This window comes from Protopterus annectens, chromosome 8.part0 (assembly GCF_019279795.1).
Source record: "Protopterus annectens isolate FY-2018-M chromosome 8.part0, PAN1.0, whole genome shotgun sequence".
NCBI lineage: Eukaryota > Metazoa > Chordata > Ceratodontiformes > Protopteridae > Protopterus > Protopterus annectens.
In genome coordinates, this window is record NC_056741.1 from 854,791,944 (window position 1) to 854,814,094 (window position 22,151).

At 36.8% G+C, this 22,151-nt stretch overlaps 1 protein-coding gene across 5 annotated transcripts in view; it reads right to left on the reverse strand.

The window, feature by feature from the left end:
* Positions 1 to 22,151, reverse strand: part of L1CAM (L1 cell adhesion molecule) — a 2,005,704-nt gene that overhangs the window by 249,048 nt on the left and 1,734,505 nt on the right. For all 5 annotated transcript variants that reach the window (XM_044080361.1, XM_044080360.1, XM_044080358.1 and 2 more), the window contains one exon: positions 15,118 to 15,240. In XM_044080361.1, coding sequence (XP_043936296.1) covers positions 15,118 to 15,240 — 123 coding nt within the window. The remainder of the gene's footprint in view (positions 1 to 15,117; positions 15,241 to 22,151) is intronic.

A 22,151-nucleotide genomic window follows, 5' to 3' on the forward strand; every position in this document is an offset into this window, starting at 1 on the left:
TTCTAGCAACTTTCTAAATTTATAAGAGCAATATTTAAATGTTGTCCCTGTTTTGAGGCCTTTGTCCCCCCCCCCCCCATTATTTTTGGCTTTGTTCATATTTCTTGTGTTAAAAGGTTGAGGGGTATGTTTTCATCTCCAAGACAGTTTTTAGGACTTGTTGTTTGGGAACGAAGGTGATGAGTGGTTAAGCATTAGTAAGCTAGGTGGAGATAAGGAGAGAAGTATGAACTTAATTTATCTGCTAAGAAGTAAGCTATGTCTTCAGGGGAACAACAGGTAGAAAGGTTATTTACTAGCTCAGAGCAGTGCTGTGTGTTGATTCTATGGTTTCTGATATAGTTGAATAAGGAGTTTTAATTACTTTTGACAGAGGAGGCAATATTGAATTTGTACTTCTCCTTGGAAGATTTTATTTTATTTCTGAAGCCTTTGTTTAACTTTCTAAGTTTAATTTTGATATGTGGGGTTTTCCTTTGTTACTAGGAGAGGGGATGTTTTCCTTGTTCTAGAGCTTATTATGCTAGGGTCCCATCAAATGGGTTTATTCCTAAACTTGGCACTCTATTTTTTACAGATCTGAACTGATGTCCCATTGCACTAATGAGGTTAGAATAGAACCCCTTCACAAATTCAGCAATGTTTGTTGTTGTATCTTTAAAGGGAGGGGATTGTTAAAACTCCTCAGGTTATCATATAGTTGAAGTAATTTTTTTTCTTACAGAAATCTTTGAAGGTGGTTGGACAGTGACAACCACTGCTTGATGGGCAGGTATAACTAAGGAGGGAGCAGTTAATGGAGCAAAGCATAATGGTACTATGTCTGTAATCATCGGGTCCAATCTATTTGATCCTTTTATAGGGGAGTATACACTCTTGTCTAGTTAGTTTTCATTAATAAAGAATTGTAAGTATTAAGTATATTTATATATAGCATTGCATGTATCCCAGTCTGGATCAATGCTAATAGACTCAAGCTTATTTAAATATGCCTTGTGGATTGTGAATGACATAGAAGTTGGTCTGATAGTTGATCAAAATTTGATAAGGGGTCTTATTTATAGTTAATAGGAAGTGAAGGAATACTGTGGTCATTATCTAGCTGCATAAGTCTAGAAGTGAAGGCATCATGCAGCTATATGGACAAACCACCAATGGTTATAGAGGCACCCTCAGTACAGGGTTTGAATGTGTGAGAAACACAGAACCCTGGAAGAGTCCTACCACTGCACAGGAACCATGCTTTAGTAATGATGCAGATGTCTGTATTTTCCATGATATTTTATTTTTATTTTATTTAACATCTGTTTACCAGGAAAGTCCGGCTTGGAACAAAGCTAATTTTCAGTGGAGGCCCGGGGAAAAAACTCCAGACGCATGTCTTTGTAACATGGGAGGAAACCAGAGTATCCGGAGAAAACTCACACGAATGCAGGGAGGACATGCAGACTCTGCACAGAAGGCACTCTAGCTGAGAATCGAATTGGAGAACCTCTTGCTGTGAGGTGACAATGCTACTTCAACACCACTGCACCATCCCTACATTCTACATGGATTCTGTGATGTTCTATAGTAACAGTCAGATAGGACATTAAGTTGGTTTGTGAAGAATAAAGTGAGTTATAACTGATTCTCTTGGATTTACCTCTCCGCAAGATCTTCTGCCCCTAGAAGTGTTTGTGCATATAATGTACACCATTTTGCTAGTATTGCAGTAGAATGGAAAACATCAGTACGTTTGAACTCTGACAGAAACATATCTAAATTTGAAACTCCTACTTTCTTTGATATAACTGAAGTTAAAATTACTTTACACAATATTAGACCTAATGATTTGACTGGGAAGGATACAGTCCTAGAATGGGATACAAGTCTCATTGAAAAAGATGGCAGTCAAATTATCAATTTTCCTTTTAATGGGCACTTCATAGTTTATCTTGCAAGATTAAATGCAACCACATGAACAATACTTATCAATATTTTTTAACTTATAAATCATGTTCCCAATGCAAGTTAAGTGCTTCAAAATGTTGACTGTACTGTCAATGTTCTTCTTAAAGTTATTTGAATGAGAACATGACTTTCAAATTACAGATTAAGTTGTTGACTTTAAAGTCGTTAAAGGCAAGTTACAGAAAAACTGTCTCCTATAAGTTATTAAAGATAATCACAGACAGTAGGGTATTAAGTCTGTATGAATTACATATAATGCAGGTTGAATGCAAGGCCTATGCGCAATATAAAAAAGTAAGACAGTTTTATTTGAAACCTGCAAAAAAGTGATCCCTGATGTCTGTTTAAACTCATGAAAATAATTTTGTATCTTGCCATGAAGACAAATTATTGTCTAACCCTTAAATAGTTTAATGACTGACAGATTTCCAAGAAAGAAACCTATATTTAAGTATTATATTTAGAAGAGAGTGAAAAAGATGGTCAAATATGGATTTGCTTATTCAAAGACTAGACATTTTAGCTCACTCTTTCCTTCCTAGCTTTTTTTTTGTTTTCAAATACCAGTAGCAATTATATCTTCTCTTACAATATCTTTGTAATGTTTCTCTCTAATGCTGCTCAACTTACCATGGACCTTTCACACCCTAATAAAATATATCTTCCCACACGCACCCTAATAAAGTGTACCTTCCCGCACACTGGAGAAAACAGCTAACTACTTATGCTCACCACATGTTTTGCTTCGTAGGCCTTCTCACTTCTTGGTGAGTTTAGGCCTGCAGTGACATGCTGAGGAACTGCAAATAATGAGAAGAGTCACAGAGTGGAGCAGTGGGCAGTAAATTACTCCATATGGGCAGGTTACTTTGAAACTCTTCCTTAGGAGGTGTGCATAATACCAAAACGCATGCACTAGATGATGGCTTCTCATAACCGAGTCTTTCTACAGCACAAAAACTCTTTTTTCTCACGTCTCGCTTTTGTGATCCATTTGTTTACCGGAATAGTCGGAATGAACTCAGAGAGGCCCTTTTCAGTGAGGTCCCAAGGAGAAAAGCTCTGATAAAGGTTCTTAGGTATATACTAGGCTAATGACCACTAGGGCCCTTAAAAGCCTAGCCATGCAACCTAAAATGACCCACAAATTGATTTTATATTTGATTTATAAGGGGTGATTTACTGACTGCCTCTGTCCATCAGAGACATATGAGCCAGACCAGAGGTGAATTTCTGATTACCCATTCATTGGTCCAAGTTGCACTTAAATAACAATTAGGAGGAACTCTGCTTCACATGGATGGGGAGCCTGTTCCAGAGAATGGGAATTTTCTGAGAAACATACCTGTTTCTTCAACATTTCCTATTTATGTTGCAACACAATTCAAGTCTTTTAATCTAGCAATTCTGATGCTGTTTGTTTTGTGGATTTGCAAAAGATTTATCAAAACAGGGTCCAGGAGTGCCTTGTATGTCAGGCAAAGATCACTTGTCACAAGTCTGTATGATACAGAGTAAAGAGACAGGACTTTGAGGTGATCAGCTTAGGACATTGTGTTTAGTCCCTGTATTCTTTTTGTAAGGAACTTTTGTGGACGTTCCAGTTGCTGCATGTGTCTGGCCAGGTATCTACCAAAGGGGCCATTAAACTCTAAGACGGGCCTGATAAGGTCCAAGTACAGTGGAATGATGACCTTTCTGGATATAGATGCCATGCTGTTTCTTATACATTGAGCAAAATAGAAGGAATTTCTTATTACTTTGTTCACATGTTGATCGAAGGCTAGGTTACTATTGACATTAGTTCCTAGAGCCCAGACTAGTGAATCAACTTTTAAGGGTCATTTGTTGATGACATTGCTTTCTGGGGTGGCAGAGTTCCCAAAAGGTACTATAATGCATTTCTTGGTACTGAGTTTTAAGCCATAGGTTTGGCACCAAATATTTGTCTGTATTAGACCTTCCTGAAGGGTAATATCATATTAGGGAGAGTCAATGATTGTTCCCAATTTGCAATCATCTGCAAACATGGTTAGCAAGAGGCCTTTGACATTGGCTTTGACATCTGAGATGTAGATGCCAAAGAGGAGTGGGTCTAGCACAGAGCCCTGGGGGACTCTACTGGTGGCCATCCTCTTTGTGGAGTTGACCTCACAGATTCAAACCTCCTGGTTCCCCTCAGTGAACCAGCTAATTATACAGTGTGTTATAAAGGGTCTTATACCTAGTTCTGTAAGTTTGTTGATAATGTCCGAGTGGAGTATTGTATCATATACCTTAGCCAGATCATGGCAGGCAGTATGGACAGTTTTCCCCTCATCTATTGCCTTAGTGACCTTTTCAAAGAAGTCCACCAGATTCAGTAAGCATGATCTTCCTTTGACAAAGCCAAACTGGGATAGATTCAGTGTCTGGCGGTGTCCTATGTCCTTGTTGATAATTTCCATGATAATTATTTCAATGGCTTTGCAAATAAGACTAGTCAGACTAATTGGTATGTAGTTTCCAGATTATGTTGAAGGTTTTCCCTTATGAAGGGGATGACTGTTGCAGTCCTCCATGCATGTGGCACAAAGTCTGCTTTAAGACTATAATGAAATAATGACTCCAGGAGTCCTAAAAAGTCATATTTTAGACTATTCAGGAGACATTCTGGGATGTTATTGGGGCCCGATGAGGCCATGTTCTTTGCTTTAGTGAGTGCAGCCAGTACATGCTCCATAGTTACAGTTGAAGGGGTTATTTTTGATGGTATTATGGGGGTATGGTTGGGGGTGAGAGGTGTAATGTTAGAAATGAATTTGTCCACTAACAGGTTTACTATGTCAACAGGCTTGGTGAATGCAGCACCATAAATCACAAGTTCAGCACATTGCTGTTTGCTGCTTTTGAGGTTTCTGACATAGTTGTAGAAGGCCCTATGGTTATCTTTTACCTGGGAGGATATCTTAACCTCAAGGTTGGCTTTGCTTGACCTAATTTGCTCTCTTATTTCCATATTTACTTTGATGGGAGATTTTTTATCTTTATGGGAATTATCACTCCTGATATTTTTCATATTCTTTCCTTTTGTTGTATACTCTGTTTCATTTGGGATGCCACCAGGGTGGTTTGTTTCTGCTGCTAGTTCTGGGCTTACTTCTGGTAGGTACTGCAGCCTCTATGCAGCCATTGGCATAGTTATACAGAGTTTCTGAAAGCAATTCAGCATAGGCTGGTTTGTTCTCAAGGTTTGGAGGGGCATTGAATTTTGACAAACCATCACTTAGTAACAGTAATTTGCTTTAGAATAGTTCCTGTTACTGATTTTAATGGGATTATGGAGTTAATTTTTATTTCAAAGGGGACAGCTTTATAGTCAGACCTTACCAGGGAAGACAATACATGGGGCGTGCAGCGTTCCCCCATATTTGTGAGCATGTTATCCAGTATGTTGGAGCCTCAAGTGGGCCTATTCACTATTTGGTTAAGGGTTTTTGTATTTATGGAACTTCCAAAATGACTGTACATTGAGTAACAGCTTAATTCTAGCTCTCCCAGTGAGAAAACAAAAACATAGCAGAAAAGGTCAGTGGACTTTTGTGTTTCTGGGTAAATTTCAGTAACTGGTTAGTAAGTGCACTGAGTGGATGGAAAAAAGAAATACAGAGGACCTGAAGGAAAATCAGCTACAAAAAGTGAGGAAAAACCACTAACTGGGAAAAGTGATACAGCTGTTCAGCAAAAAACAGTGCAAGCTCCAGACATGACTTACTTCCAGTAATCTACAGGAAAGCATAAGACAACTGCATACACACCTGGTTAAAACAAATGAAACACCTGATGGTGTATATCAACTCAAACAACAAAAGGTTGGAAAAACTGGAAGAAGCTTTAAACAGATATTCAGATGAGGTGATAAAACTGCAAAAATCAAAGGTCAAAATGAAGAAAAGATTGGATGAATATGAGACTGCTCGAGTAGAGATGTTTAAAAAAAAAACAGAATTAGAGGGCAGAGCACATAGGGAAAACCTGAGATTTTTCAGCTGTACCAGAGAAGCTGGAAGGAACATGTTGTATTAATTTTATGAAAGCACAAATAAGAAACTGGACTGGTATTCCACAGCAGGAGTTGTTAATTGAAAGGACACATTGTGTATATGCTCCAAACCTGGCTATGAGAAAGTAACCTAAACCTTTAATAGTAAAGATACAATCCTACCAGCAGAAAGAATTGATTCTGACAAAACTGTGGGAGAAGGACAAAGTACTAAAAGTGGGAGACAGCAGAGTATTTGTGAAGAATGATTACTCATTATACACCAGGCAGAAGAGGAGTACATTTATTCCACTATTCAGCAAACGTCGAGAAGCAGGCACAAGATTCAAACTGCTGTGCCCAGCTATCTTCAAAATATTCTTGCCTGGTGGGACAAAATCTTTTTTTTTATGAGGTGCATGCTAAGATGGATATATGAAAGTTTGTTCAACAAAATGTGAGCTGTGGAACAGAAGGAGATTCTACTTCTTGTTCTTCTTGTAATAAGGACCACAGAGAGACTATGCCAGTGAAACCATTTCCAAAGTTTCAGCAGAAAATGATGGAAAGAAGTAAGGGAGCACAAAAGTTGACTAGAAAAATTAAGAGTATGTTGGAAATGAAGCAGAGACAGGATCTGGGAGATGGAGATGAATAGGAATAATACCAGTAACTTTGAAATTGCCAAATATGGACTACAAAGCAATAATATTACCTGAAATATGACAGAAGAAAAAATATGGAAATATTGGACTTTTTTGACGTTGTTGGACTTGTGGGGGAACCAAAGTATATGTCCTACTTCATGCCATTAATTTTCAGAAAAATACTTAAAGGAGGGGAAGAGGAGAGAGCAAGTTAACTGTAACTAAAACAAAATGTTTTCTTAAAGTACTATTTTTATAGTGCAAGATTTTCTTTGCATACTATAAAGTAACATTTTCTCAGTTGTTTTTAAGTATAATGGGGATACTATTGCAAACAGGTATTCCTGTTTTTTCATTCTTCCATCTCACTTTCTCCTTGCTCAGTTTTAAAAAATGTAGGCACTGCAATGTAAAAAAAAGTCTGGTTAAAAGAGCATAAAGAAAGAACAATTAATGTGCTTTTTCACATTCTTCCATGGGGGAATGACTGGATTAAGGCCCTTAGCTTGATCAAGTAAGTTTTAACAGAAAGCAAGTAAATAAAAAAGAATATTGAATATTATAAGTTTTTTATAGCAAATAAATGCAGGCTTAGTAGCAATTCTGCAACTGGTCCTCATGTCTCCATGAAGACACTCTGATAAAGAGAAATTGGCTACAATCTAATAAAGAAAAAATGACTAAAAAAGAGAAATTGGCTGAGAGATAATGTTCTCTGAAAGCATTCAGGAGTTTTCCCAGCTAGCAGAGCTATACAGATTAGACAAAACAAGACAGCACTTAGTAGAATCGCAGGCTGTGCCATGCATCTTAGCATGGATAACCTTTCTTTTAGGTTAACTGAAGTCTATGCATGTGGCTGTCAGTTTGGGACATCTGTTCCTATTAGGAGAGTAAAACATCAATATCTGAAGATGTACATAGTCTTCTGTGTTAGTATTAAGTTAGTATTTTTAGTGGAATATTGAGGTTTTTTTTGATGGTTTTCAATAAAACAAAAAGTTTATGCATGTAGCACAAAAGCTGAAACGACATTTAACAAAAAAGCTGTTATACATAAAAGGTGGGAATAATAACTTTCTTGTACAATGATGCTTTCTGTAATGTCTTTCCATGCCAAATGTCTCATAGGTAAATACAAAAAAGTAAGATTAGTGAAATATATTAAAAATGTAGAGTGCAAATAGTTATGCTACAGGAGACGTACCTGGAAAGAACTGAACATATGAATTTGATAAAGAAAGGTTTTCAGGATGATTATTCAATGGAATACCTGGGACAAAGGAAAAGAGAAGTACTTATAGTAATTATAAGAGGAGCTCCAATAGTGATAGAAGAGGATAAAAAGATAATTGTACATTTTTAGTATTAAGGGACTACTGGCAAGGGAGGAGGATTACAATGGCATGTATTTATATTCCACCTAGAACTGCTATAAGGGAGCTTAAGAGAATTCTGGGAGACATAATCAGCTTTCAGCAAGGAATATTACTTACTGGTGAGAACTGGAATTTGATTTGCAGCAGGGAAAATGTGTTTGGGGGGCCCAGATGTGAAGTATTACAAAGGAGGGTAGACTTTAGAAGAAATTTATAAAACTGTTAGGCATGGAAGATGCAAATTCAGCACTAGGCGTTCAAAATGAATTTCCCAAGATACAAAAACTGGGCTAGACTAGACAGAATTTACATTTCACAAGAACATGTGCCTTTAATCAAAGGTCTAGATACATACCCAATAACTATTTTAAATCATGCACCAATAATAACTAAAATAAAAACACAGGGCAATGAAATAAAAATGAGACACTGGTGCTTTCCCACCTATCTGTTGGAAAGAGAGGAATTTAAGGAATGGTTAGTGGAAATTATTCAGGAGCTAGCAGAGAAGATAGAAATTTCTTCTGAAAATATAGCTAGGGAGTGGGGTAAAATTAAAGTGGAGTTTAAAAATAGGGTGGAAATAAAAGATCGGGAGATATAGTTAATAAGTAAAAAAATATTTAGGGGGACTGACAAATGTTAAAGTATTGCAGAACAGGAGAAATTACACAGAATAAGAAGAGGAGTAATTGCAGAATGCTAAACAGAAAATAAGGAATTACCTCAATAATATGCATGAGTTTAGAAAGATTGATGTTAACCAACTGTTCTTGATAATAACTCTAGAGCACAATAACTTTTAGCACAACTCAAGCAGCAGAAAGAGAAAAGTCCGTCGCCAAACTTAGGGCGCATATAATAAGGAAGGTAACAAGAGATCCTGTAGAAGTATTAGAAATATTTTGGAAATTCAATGAAAGTCTGTATAAAGCAGAGAAATATGGAAATCAAGAAAAGGTACAGATGGAAATGTTTATGGAAGAATTAAATATGCCAAGGTTAGAGGTAGATGAGGCTCAATTAATAACAGGATAGAAGGAGATGAGACAAAAATGGTGATGTGTAACTAATCTACAGGTAAGTTCCCAGGAAAAATGGCATTCCTATGGAAATTTGGAAGCTAGGAAGGAAAAAAAAACTAATAAATATCTGAAAGGTTTTAACAGCATTTTAAGAGGAGGAGAAGTACCAACATCCTGGAGGAAGGCGGTGGTAGCTGTAATACCTAAAGAGGGTAAGGATCAATAAGATCCAGCTTTAAACAGGCCCATTTCAATAGTAAACCATGATTATGAAATGCTTATGTCTATAATGGATAAAAGAATGGCAAAAGTGATGCCAAAATTGATAGATATGGATCAATGTGGTTTTTGTGGATGGGAGGCAAACATTTGACAACATTAACAGAACGCTGATGATCCAGAGGGAAGTGGAATGTAAGAAAATACTACTGCTGTTAGTGAGTCTTGATGCAGAGAAAAGATTAGAGCATGCTGGGACTTTATGAGTAGGGCAATGGAAGCATTTGCATATCCTGATAAAATTATAAGGTTGATTAGAAGAATATATGAAGGATCGGAGGTGAAAATGAAAGGGGTGGGGTGCTCTCTGATAATTTCTTCTTGAGCAGAGGAAAAAGGCAGGGGTGTATTCTTTCTCCATTGTTATTTTTATTATGTTTATGGGGACATGATAAAATGAATTATTTAGGAGTATGGATTAAAATGATTCTGGTCTGGCAGCTAATGATATGTGGGAAGAGGCTAACCAAAAGATAATACAATAAATGATAAATTGGAAGCTCTGTTATGGATATGGATAGTAAGATACAAGTAGTTAAAATGTTTTTACTCCCTTTAGTCTTACACATAGGCCAGGCATAGTTTTATCAACCAAAGGAGAAGTTATGGATAGCAATTAATAAAGAGCTGAAGGAAAGAGCTGAATGATTTTATCTGGGAGGGGAAGACAGCAAGATTCAAGTGGGATAAGCTGATTCTTCCAACAGAAGGGGTATTTCAGAGCTGCACAGTTAAGGCTCCTATGCATAGCATAAGTAGAAACCTATAATTCAAAGTGGAAAGGGACGATGAGGAAACAGGGGAGAAACTCAAGAAACAAGGAGATTCTGGGATTTTGGATGCAGAGCTTTAAGGATAATAACAATAATCATACAAAACATTATATGCATAAAGTGGCAGAAAGTATTCTAAGAAGTAAGCAAACATGGGAATAGAGAAAGGAGATTCTTTCAACAGGGATGACTGCAATTACAAATACAGACAATAGGCAAGAGAGGACTTGAATTTATTGGAGAAAACTGGCAAAGGAATCAAGGTATTGAGAGCAAATAATTAGATGGGGAAAGGTAATGGAATAGGAAGACACCAAGAATTTATTTGGACTGCAAGTTAGAGATTGCATTCCCTATCAAGGACTGATATCAGACTATAGGCAAAGAGAAAGAAATAGAGGGAACCTACATGAAAGACCAGCACTTGAAGAGTTTTTAGTAGAATCTAGACCAGAAACTGCTGTTAAAAAAGGAATAATTAGTAGACCATATACAATATTGCATGATAACTATAAGAATCAATCAGAGGAGGTTAGAAAGGATTGGGAACAGAGATTGGACAAGCACCTCACAAAGAAACAATGAGGGGATATATGAATGTCTCTCACATTTTTGCCTGGAAATGTTTACATAGATATTTTAATACCCCAAGTAGACTCCAGAGAATTTTTCTTTAGGTAGACAGCAAATGTTGGAGGTGTGATGTTGAAAAAAGAGGTAACTGGGAACATATTTTCTGGGAGTGCAATGAGTTGGCAGACTTTTTAAGATTCCTTGCAGACTATTCTGTCAGAGATAGTGGATGAGCAAACCTGTGTAACTAGGGAAATGATTTTTTGAGCTATGATACAGAATTAGAATTGTCTAAACATAGTACAACCTTGCTGAGTCTAATTATGGTGGCTGCCAAAAAAGCAATTACTAAAAAATGGAAATCAAAGTCTAAACCAAGTGTACTAGAAGTAGTGAATATAGTAACAGAGATAAAACAACTGGAATTAAGATTTTTAAAAAATGGTAGGAGCAAATTACATAGAAAAAATGGGAATTGTGGGAACAATACATACAGGGGAGAAATGAGGTTTAAAAGAAGGCAGAACTTGAATGAGCTATGTAATGTTTGACTGACAATAACTGGGTAGACCATCCCTGAAAAAAATGATATAGAACAACTCCATAGTCACACCAACTCAATCAATGAGAACATTACTCCAAAAAGGGCATCACTGCCAACACATCTGTACAACTATGACTTTCTGTGGAGGTGCTCTAATCCTGTTGTCTTGAACGTTTGGTAATTAATGCTTGAGAAATCTATTTTTTCTATCAGTAGGGTAGCCATTTTAAGTTTCTTTTGAGGGCCCCACTTATATTTTATTGTTTCTAACATCACTTCAGGGAAAGAGGTAAAGTAAGCAGTGACTCACATAGTTGTAATGATATGAGAGTCACACAACTGAAAGATTAAAGCTGAGAATGTCTTTATTTACAAATGTCATGGTGGTGTAGCAGTTAGCATTGTCGGCTCACAGCAAGAGGATCTCCGGTTCGATTCTCGGCTGGAGTTTCTTCTCTGTGGAGTCTGCATGTCCTCCCTGCAATTGACTGAACTGTGAAAGACATGCAGGTAGGTGCATGAGTCTGTGTCTTCGCTGAAGGTTGGGCACTGGGCTGAGATGCTGCAGTCTGTACTGCAGCATCTCAGGCTGAAATACAGTCTAGCACCCAATAAGTATTTAACTAAGCAGAAGATTTTCCAAACGCTGCTTCCTCCTAAACCCTAAGAAAACCAAACTTCTACTTTTTACCCCTACCTACTTCTCAGTAGCATCAAATAATGGCATTGTAATAGTACCTGATACCACAACTAAACTTTTAGGTGTAACAATGGATAATAATCTTAGTTTTGACCCACACATAAACTTAACCATTAAATCACTTAATAGAAAACTTGCTTTGCTTTATAGGCTAAAAACCTTCCTTACTCCATCTGCCAGGAATACAATCACCCAAACACACCTAATTTCCACTCTTCTATATGTCTCACCTATCTATACTAACATATCCAAAAATAACCTAAACAAACTGGCCACCTCCTATAATAACATTGCCAGATTTGCAACTGGTTCCCCATTCCGTACGCACCATTGCCAAAATCTGAAAAAATTAGGATGGCTGGAACTGCAAAACCAACTTCTTCTCCAACAACTAACTATTATCCATAATGTCCTGTATCATCCTACAAATACACCCATACTCTCTACCCTTATTAGTCCTTATAAAAATCTAACAAACCTATGCTCAGCAAATAAGTCACTAGCTGCCACCCTTAAATCTAACAACAAATCTGGAGACTGTCTTTTCAATAATACCATTGGTAATTCTTGGAACAAGCTTCCTACCAAACTAACATCCCTGGAATCCACACCACTTTTCAAAAAGCAACCAAGAATCTACCTTTACAATGGCTTTGCCCCTGTACTAATCCTGACTAATTTTTCCTCCTCAATCCACCATCTTCACATGCACAAAATATGCATCCCTTGAAAGAAAGAGAAAAAAAACTCACCCTGTCTTGTCTTTTTATATTAAGTTTGTGTTTTTACTCTCTAATATTGCCTTTTCACATATTAATCTTGTTATAAACATGTCATTTTTGTATTCTCTTATGTAATGTATATTCACTTTTATTGGTCTCTATGTCTAATTATTTTTTTTAAAATATGTATTCTTATGTATTATTTTTGTTTTTAATTTACATAATGCTGTAATGTAGCTTTTCTCCCCGGGCCTCTACTGAAAATGGACATATATCCAGTTAGACTAGCCTGGTCAACAAATGTAAAATAAATAAATTAAATAAATAAATAAATAAATAAATAAATGAATAAATTAGTCAGGTGATCCACTTGTCATTGTTTATTAAAATTCCATCTGTATCCTTCTAATAACATCAGGTCTGTGTCATTTCACCATTTTGTTATTCTTTCATATTGTATACTTCTGCATCCTACACAATATAACTGAATTTAACAATGTTATTATGTGAGGTGTTCAAATGTGGTACTGCTGGTCATTTCAACAAAGTTTTTTGTCATATGCTAGCTACCTTTGATGTATTTTTTATAATTTATATAGCCATATATTTTTAATGGGAAATTAAATACAACTATCCTAACTTTGCAAGCATAAGCTAAATTAAATAAAAATAAAGTCAAACCTTACAAAATAAACATCATATGCTACTGTGTTTTTAAAACCAAACATGGAAACAAATTGCCTTTTAATTGCATTCTTATTAAGACATCTGTATGACCTAACTAAGGATTTTAACCCAAGTAGGGTAATAGCTGCACTTTAAAAATATTTCTGTCTCATTTTCACTGAATTTGGGCATTTTAGGACCTTGTCTATTTCCTGTTTTTGGCACTTTGGTCCACTTAGATCTGACAGCTATAATACAGGTCTAAAGCACCAACATACTGCAAGAATATGACCATTTTTAGCTGACATCTTATTCCATTCATGTCTTTAAAATTTGATATGTAATGATTTTAATGAAGGAAGCACCCGCATGTTTCCAGCTGCACATTATTACTGCATGTCAGCATCTAACCTTCCTATGTGCATACCTGTTGCAGTTACCCTGACCTCTATCAATTGGCAATCAGGCAGTGCAAAGCCCCACCCCACATCTGAAAGAAAGAAGACCTGGATTCTGGTTGTTCAGTTCTCCTGGTGCACTTGTATAACTTGTTATCACCAAAGCTAGCAATTACACCCAAGCTGCTGACATCCAAGATGGGACCTCAGCTGCTCCAAACCTTTCCTTATAACAGCAGCATTTGTGATGGCAGCAAATGTCATTTTGAGCAGACTGCTGGATCATCCTCCCATGGGTATTATTTAATAAAATAAGATGATCCATGGTTGATAATAAATGTACCCATGGCTACCACTGATGGTTCTCACTGGGGAAGCAAGAATAGCAGAATAGCTATGCTAGTAAAACTCTTGATAACGTGATCATTATTTTGCTGACTATGTAGCTGAATTCTATAAAAAATAGATATATGAAATATGAAATGAGTCTGTTATGATATTTTGCATTTTGATCATGCCATTCCTGTACACTAAAACTCTCTTTTATCCAGAATTTTGTATGCCTGCATATACATAGGCAACTGCAGCAGCTTTTCACCTTGTCAAAGTATATCCCATTTAGCTGACTTGACAAAAAGGAACACAGCAAGAAAGTCTTCTTAAATGAAACATATTTCCTTTTAGCAGACTGAATGAATAATAGTTTTCCAGTTCTCCACTGTGTGTGTGTGTGGGTGTGTGTGTGTGTGTGTGTGTGTGTGTGTGTGTGTGTATGTATGCATTTGTAGTGTGGTGCCCTAAGTTTTCTGAGACTGTTTGATTTTGAAGTTTATACGGGACGATGTGCAGAGGGAGGCATCTGCTCCTCCATTCTCACAAGAAAATACTATTATGTCCTTTTTTGAGAAGAATGTTTTTAGGAAGTTAGTTTAGCAAAACTCAGAGCTGGTTAATCTTGCTTCTGTGAAGTAAACCACAACAGAAAAGAACTTTGGTGCAACTAATGCTGTGGATTTTACAAACTATTGTGCCTTATGCTGTAATTAAGGAATACAAACTGCTGGATGACAAACCGGCTACTCACCAAGCTGGGTCCATGCTACATTAAAAATATTGTTTACAATATGTTCTTTGAACTTCTTAAGTAAAAGTGAAGTAGCATCTATAAACAAAAAGGAAATGATAAACTTCATGGGCAAAGTCATACAATATGCAGGGAGCTGCTTTACCTACAGATAAAGAACTTGGATAAACTGACATACACTGAATTTATTTATTGATAAGGCATAATTTCAACTACTAAAGGTGATGGAAAAATCAAGGTATATTGTTCCAGACTAGGAAAGTGAAGTCTTGTACTCATGCACTTCTTCCCTGCTTCTGTCCTCATAAAACAAACAATAGAAAGCAATCTATCACCGCTAGAAGCAGACTTACCCTTCTGGTATTGGAGTTCGTATCCAATGATAATCCCATTTGGGTTATGTGGCTGTGTCCATTTCAGTATTAGTGATGTGTCTGACAGATGCTCAATCTTCAGAGAAGCTGGCTTTCCAGGGGCTACAAAAAGTAAGAAAAACAGTTAGCTGGCTAGACTGCAAGTTCGTAACTCTCAACATTCCCTAAGCATTGCTCATCTATAGGTTCAAGTACGCTTATATCAAAGTCCTTGTTCAGTGAAAACAACTGTATCTGCACTGTTGAAGTTGTAACTCATGAGATTTGTTATCAGATTGTCTGGTCCCCTCAAGTCCAGTACCAGCAGGCATCACATACAGATAGGGACAGTTATGGAGCACGTAGACAGTGTCTTGCTTTCCCAGGCAGGCAGTCATATGGCAGAATAACTCTGACTAGCCACCAAAACACTCGGAAGCCATGAAGACAAAATTTCTTGCAGCAAAAAGTGACTGTGCTAAAAATGAGGTGGGACAATATATTTTTTCTGTTGCAGTGGACATAGGAAGAAAGAAGGTGATTGTTTTTTTTTTCAGGAAGTATCAAATTCAGTATTTCTGACATAAAATAACAGATTGAAAAAATCCTCTTTTCTTACTACCCCAGGCTAACTTTCCTACATAATATTTTCTGAAGCCACTTGTCCAGTCACTTTGATGTGTATCTCAGAACAGACAGTCATAGAAAGTATAGCCTCAAGTAGATACAGTTGTTGAAATGCACATTTTATGGAATTTTGTCTTCTCTAATATTTATTCTTATAGACTAATAACACAGAACAGGCTTAGATGATAAAAAAAGTTCATGAATTACTTCTTATAGACCATGTCGCAATTAGGCACTGCAGGCATGCTACAAGAAACCTTAAAAACATGCTCTGTCTTTTACAATGAATTAGTATGGTAAAGTAAGGCATTCAGCATTTTATTAGGATCTCTGTGAATGTCTGTGACATTCTTTGTATTTGTGTGTTAACAAAAACTACATAGCAGATATAGAAACCCATGTTTAAAAGCATATTCCTTGTTTATTAAACCCTTAAGAAAAGCCTTCAGTGGAATCAAACATCAGTATATGACTAGGGTGCACAATTTAGGTCCCACAAAATCACATACAAAGTGAAATGTGCATAGACACTTTCCGAGAACAAATTTAGATGGACTGCTCAATTTTGTAAATTCATTAATGTCTCCTGGTCCCGGACTTTGAAATCACTATCATCAAAGAAAAAAAATGTCATAAATGGATACAAATTAAAGAACACCATCTTTTTAGTGGTCATGAGATTTAAAAATTAATAATTCTTCCATGTAAGTAAAAATAAATAAATAAATTAATTAATTCATAACCTCATGATGTTCTTTTATTTTTATTTGTCAGTCTTAGATTAGCCACTCAGATTTTCTCTCACTTGCAGTCCTCACTACATACAGTATGCAGACGTACCTCAAATCATTTAGAAGGAACAGCCTTTTTATGCCCCTGAAAGAGTCTTAATTTTATTCCAGTGCTGTGTCCAGGGCACAAAAAGTTGAGTCATTTTTTTATGTACCATATAGCTTCCAAAGGGTCTAGATGCATTTTTATTAAATCAGAATCCAGGATCATCTTCTTTAAAACACAATAGCAAAAATAGTCAAGCTATGAAGAAATATGAACCAAGAGCATCATATTAGTAAACTGGCAATTTAATAACAAATATCCTGTTGTCACAACTCATAATACTTTATTGCCTACATAGGCATAATAGCATCACAACACTCAAAATCATATGAACTTGTGCCATATTTCATACCGGCACAGGTGGTGTCAAAATGAGCCCCATTTATACAAGTAAGCAACCACCTCTGCTCCAAATTTTAAATCAAGAATGGATAAACTATTTTACTTGTAATATAGTTAAAACTGTAAAGGGGCGGCCACGGTGGTGCAGCGGTTAGCATTGCCGCCTCACAGCAAGAGGTTCTCCGGTTCGATCCTCGGCTGGGGTGCCTTCTGTGCAGAGTCTGCATGTCCTCCCTGTGGTTGCATGGGTTTCCTCCTGGTGGTCCAGTTTCCTCCCACATCCCAAAGACATGTTGTAGGCCTATTGGATACGCTAAATTGGCCCTAGGTGTGAGTGTGTGCATGTGTTTGCCTTCTGTGGAAGGTTGGTTGCTGAGCTGGCAACTCAACACCGTAAAACTCCACTGCCAATCATGAGGGGACAGGTGATCCCCTGTGGCGACCCCTAACCGGGAAAAAGAAGAAGAAGATAGTTAAAACTGTAAAGAAGCAGAAAAGTTAAATGGAAACAACTTTCACAGTAATAAAACATCCTTTTTAATCTCAGTTTCACAGATTAAAAAAATACATAAAATTAGCCAGCTCCATGGTACAGAAGAATAAAGTTTTGACTATGTCCAACAAAGTCTCTAATTTGACTATCAGCCCATTTGTTGGAGTAGCTGTTGGGGGTGGGTGCGGGTGTGGGGGAGTGATGAGCATGTCTGCTGACCTCTTAGGGGAGAGGGCTGGCCAGAGAAAAACTCCATTGCAAGGTTAATCAGGAGAATAATGGATGATATACACACTAAGAAAGCAGTCTTTAGCATTACCTAATGCAGAGTAATATGTGTAGGAACTCCTTTCAGCATCTGTTCAATAGGAAGTAAATAAAAAACTAAACTATGATGACATTCACACAAATCTGGAGCATGGAGGTCCCAAACATCAGATCAGTTACCAGTCAGGACAGGAATACTGTGCCAGTGTTAGTACTGTGCTACAGTTTAAAACTACCCACATGCATCCATTGTACTGTTTTCTACTTTCATATAAATTTATATTTATAGGTATACCAGAAAGTCCCAAACCCCTGTATTCACAGTTAAACAAGGGAGTCCCAAACCCCTATATTCACAGTTATACCAGGGAGTCCCAAACCCCTGCATTCATAGTTATACCAGGGAGACTCAAACTCCTATATTTATAGTTATATTAGGGAGCCCCAAACCACTATATTCATAGTTATACCCCAAACGGCTATATTCACAATTATACCAGGGAGTCCCCAAACCCCTGGTGTCAGCTATCCCAGTAACAACAATGCTGGATATAGTACCATCACTTTCTGAAAAAAAAAAAAAAAACAACAAATTCTTGAAACTAAAATTGTTTGTTTTTTCCCCATATGATAAGTCAGAATATATATATATATATATATATATATATATATATATATATATATGTATATATATATATATATATATATATATATATCTAGTGTATATATATATATATATATATATATATATATATATATATATATATATATATATATATATATATATATATATATATATACATATATATATATATTTTTTTTTCCAGATTCAGTGCATTTATAAGGGTGTTTTAGAGCATGACACAAACTTGGCTAGTACTTTACATCTTGGAGTTTTTTCTCTGGCCAGTTACATACTTCAGTGCCATTGCACTGAATCATAGGATCATAGGAATTGTGGGATAATTCAACCTCTTCACCATTTATACCTTGCCAGTACCTATCCTCAAGCCATGCCTTCTTTCTCTGGGAGATCTAGGCCAGTCAAACATGGGGTAAATTTGTGGGTACCCCTCCAATCATCCATGTTCTATTTGAGGGATGATTGTGTATCATACTGTTTGACCTACAGGGACATTTTGAGAGGTGGGGAAGGTGCTGTGTGACGAATCTGTCTCCCTAACATATTTTTTATCAATTGTGAAAATGCAATACTTTGCTGTTGGTATTACTGGAATTATTTGACTTGCAGAGATACAGGAGGTCCAGGACAATGGGGATTCTGATGGCATAGAAAGCTAGGCATAGACCTCCTCTCAAGAGTCCATAAGACTCTGAATACAGGGACAGTACTTCCAGACTCTCTTGGTGGCTCAGGATCTTCACTCCTTTGATCTTCTTTATCAGGAACCTGTGAGATCTTCCTAGTTGTTTTATATGTTTAGCAAGGTTATCCCAAAGTGGTTGTTTTACTCAGTAATAGGCTTTACTAATGCTAAATATAAGGAAATGATTGCCACTTTAGATCTGGATGATATTCCCTTGGCAGTTAGCTAGAGGTCATGAAGATGAAACATCTGAGATGAGTGGTAGGATGCACAATGCGGGCCAGACAGAGAAAGGGTAACATCAGAGCAGAAGCCAAAGTAGCTCCAATTGCAAAGACTGTCATACAGGATAGATTATAATGGTCTGGACACATGTGCAGGAAAACAGAAGATTATTCAGTGAAGAAGATATGGAAGAGAGAAAGAAAGGAGGTGAAAGACAACAAGGACATCCATCAAACTGATGTATGTGTTGTGTGATAAAAGATCTGTGACTATCAGGCATGACTAATGAAGAAAATAGGAGAGTGGCAGCGAATCAATAGAAGTGGTAACAACACCCCGACCTCATGCATAAAAATGGGAAAAAGGGGGTTGATAATGATGACGATGATGATGATGATGATAACGACCAAGTAGAAGAAATTTCTGACTACTGTTGTCATATGATGACTGAAAGAGAGGAAGCTATCAACCTATGTTCCAAGGTCCCTAACTACATCTTCATTTTGTAGAAGGGAATTCTCAATAGTGTAAATTGAAGGAAGAGGTTGTTTACCAAATGTGACAATACTGCACTTTTTGTATTTAAGTCTGGCCCATTTTCAAAGCTTCAGATATTTATGTGTGGGCTCTTGTTGGAGAGTGGAGGTATCAGAGAAAGGATTAACAATAACTCCCACTTTGCAGTCATCTGCATATTTAATCAGCCAAACATCTTGGCTCCCACTCTGGAGATCAAAACAGTAACTGCCAAAAAAGAGGGGTCCCATCACTGAACCGTAAGGAACTCTACTAGTTAGCTTCATACTATCTGATGTGACATCTGCCATTTGCACTGTTTGGGTTCTAACTTTTAATCAGTTTGCTAACCATCTAACCACATAGGGATCTATTTTAAGACATTTAACTTGCTTACAATGCCTTTATGGGATACAGTGTTGAAAGTATTGGCCAAGTCAAACTATGCAGTGTTTTGTTTCTATAGTTGTTAGGAGTGGAAACTTTGAGGTGTCTCTATGCTATAGATGGATATAAAGTCAATGAGGTGTCAGATTTTGTTAAGACCTAGTCCTTCTATTTCAGAAAGACATTGCTAGAATTTTTTTTTAGTCTCAGCAAAAGACATTTTAATGTGATTCTGCTTAGCTTTTGGTGGAGGGGAGTATTGCTCATAGGTCATTTTTTCAGAGTGAGAAGCCTCCCGGTTAAATAAATATTTGCACCTCTCACAGAATTATTTGTGTTGCATATGAGATCATTATCTGTGTGTGTAAAGCAGTTCTTACATTGCCTGAGTATATCGGGTGCAAACACAGGAGACATAAGCAGGCTGAAATGTGATTATTGTCCAGTACTTTGTGAGTTAATCAGAATTTGGGAGTTCATTTAAGAATACACGATAAAATGGTTTATGGCAGGATGTAACTTACGAAAGCAGCATGGATGCTTTTAGCAAGACATTCTGTGTCTTTCCTGTTCAGCATGTGCACACATTTTGTGCAGTCTGCCAGAAATCTCAGTAACCTACGTTGCAACACAGGGGCAGGCCACCCTGTGGCAGAGCACTGCTACCACCAGTTTTGTAAATTGGTCTGCCAGCACATTAAGTGCAAACATGTTCAGTTTACACACTGGTTGCACATGGCCGTGACTATGTTCTGAAATCTTGCTGGCCGTTATCTCTCGCATTTAACTGTATATACCATTAGAAAAGAAACATAAGGGTTTCTGAATCCCCACGCACTGACAGCTGAATGACTCTCTGGGAACAGAAGAAATTTACTGATGCTGCTGAAGCAGTTAATGCATGTTCTCAAAAATGTGGTCCAACATTGGTGATAAGTGCCAAAGTTTAAGCCTGCATTTAATTTTGGAAAATTCTGAAAAGTATTAGTTTTATGGCCTGAAGCATTCAAAAGCCATTTCCAGCCGCATCTCAAATATGAAAGCTGTCATTTCCTAGATTCAGGCCAAAATGATTATTCCAAACCAAAGCAACATTTTACATTGACTATGCAAAACGTTTATGGCATGATATGAACATCATTATATCTCTGAACTGCTATAATTTAGGCATAGCAGTATAATTTCAGCTCTCAGATTTAGCCTTGCTTCTCATAGATTTACTGATGTTCCTTATAAAGTCATACCTGTTTACAGGTACATTCCTTATTAAGTTAACACATTAAGCCTAGACAAAGATTCCCTGTCACTAACAATGTAATTTAGTGTGGTGAAATAACAAAATATTGTGGCACTGTAACATCAGAAGGTTTCGGTATTTAGACATGAAAATTATAATGCACCTATTATTTCAGATCAACTCAATATTGTAAAACTTGGCATTGAGGAATGCTTTTTTATGAGCACTGATATTAAGACCTTCAAATACCCCCAAAAGAAGATGAAACATGCTGCAATTAGATGGAAAACATTTTGCTTGTTAACTAAGCAAGTAAACTGGTGCAAATGCAACATGATTCTATCAAGTATGTATTTTGATTTCATTGTTTGACAGGGGGGGGGGGGTTAGTCACACTCTACTTCAACTGCTCATCACTACATCGTATTAAAAAATACTTAAAAAGATGGTTTGGCCTTCAAACCAGTTTATTATTTCTTTGTTTTGGTTAGAGTTCTGTATGCACTGGAAGTATCTCCGATAAATGCTAAAGCTGCATTTATCAACTAAGTTTCGGTCATGGTGCTAAGCAGTAGAAGTGGAGATGTGTTAAATTTTTGAGCTTGTGTGTGCATTATTTGCAGTCCTAACTCATGCATCTTTGTATGGAGATGGTTTCAGTTACAACTTGGGCCAGTGGAAAAAAATGCATATAATCTGTAAAGATCAAGACCAAAGCAAATGACAAGTCAATAATGCAATGCAAAAGTTAAAAAAGTAAGCAGCATTAATTAAA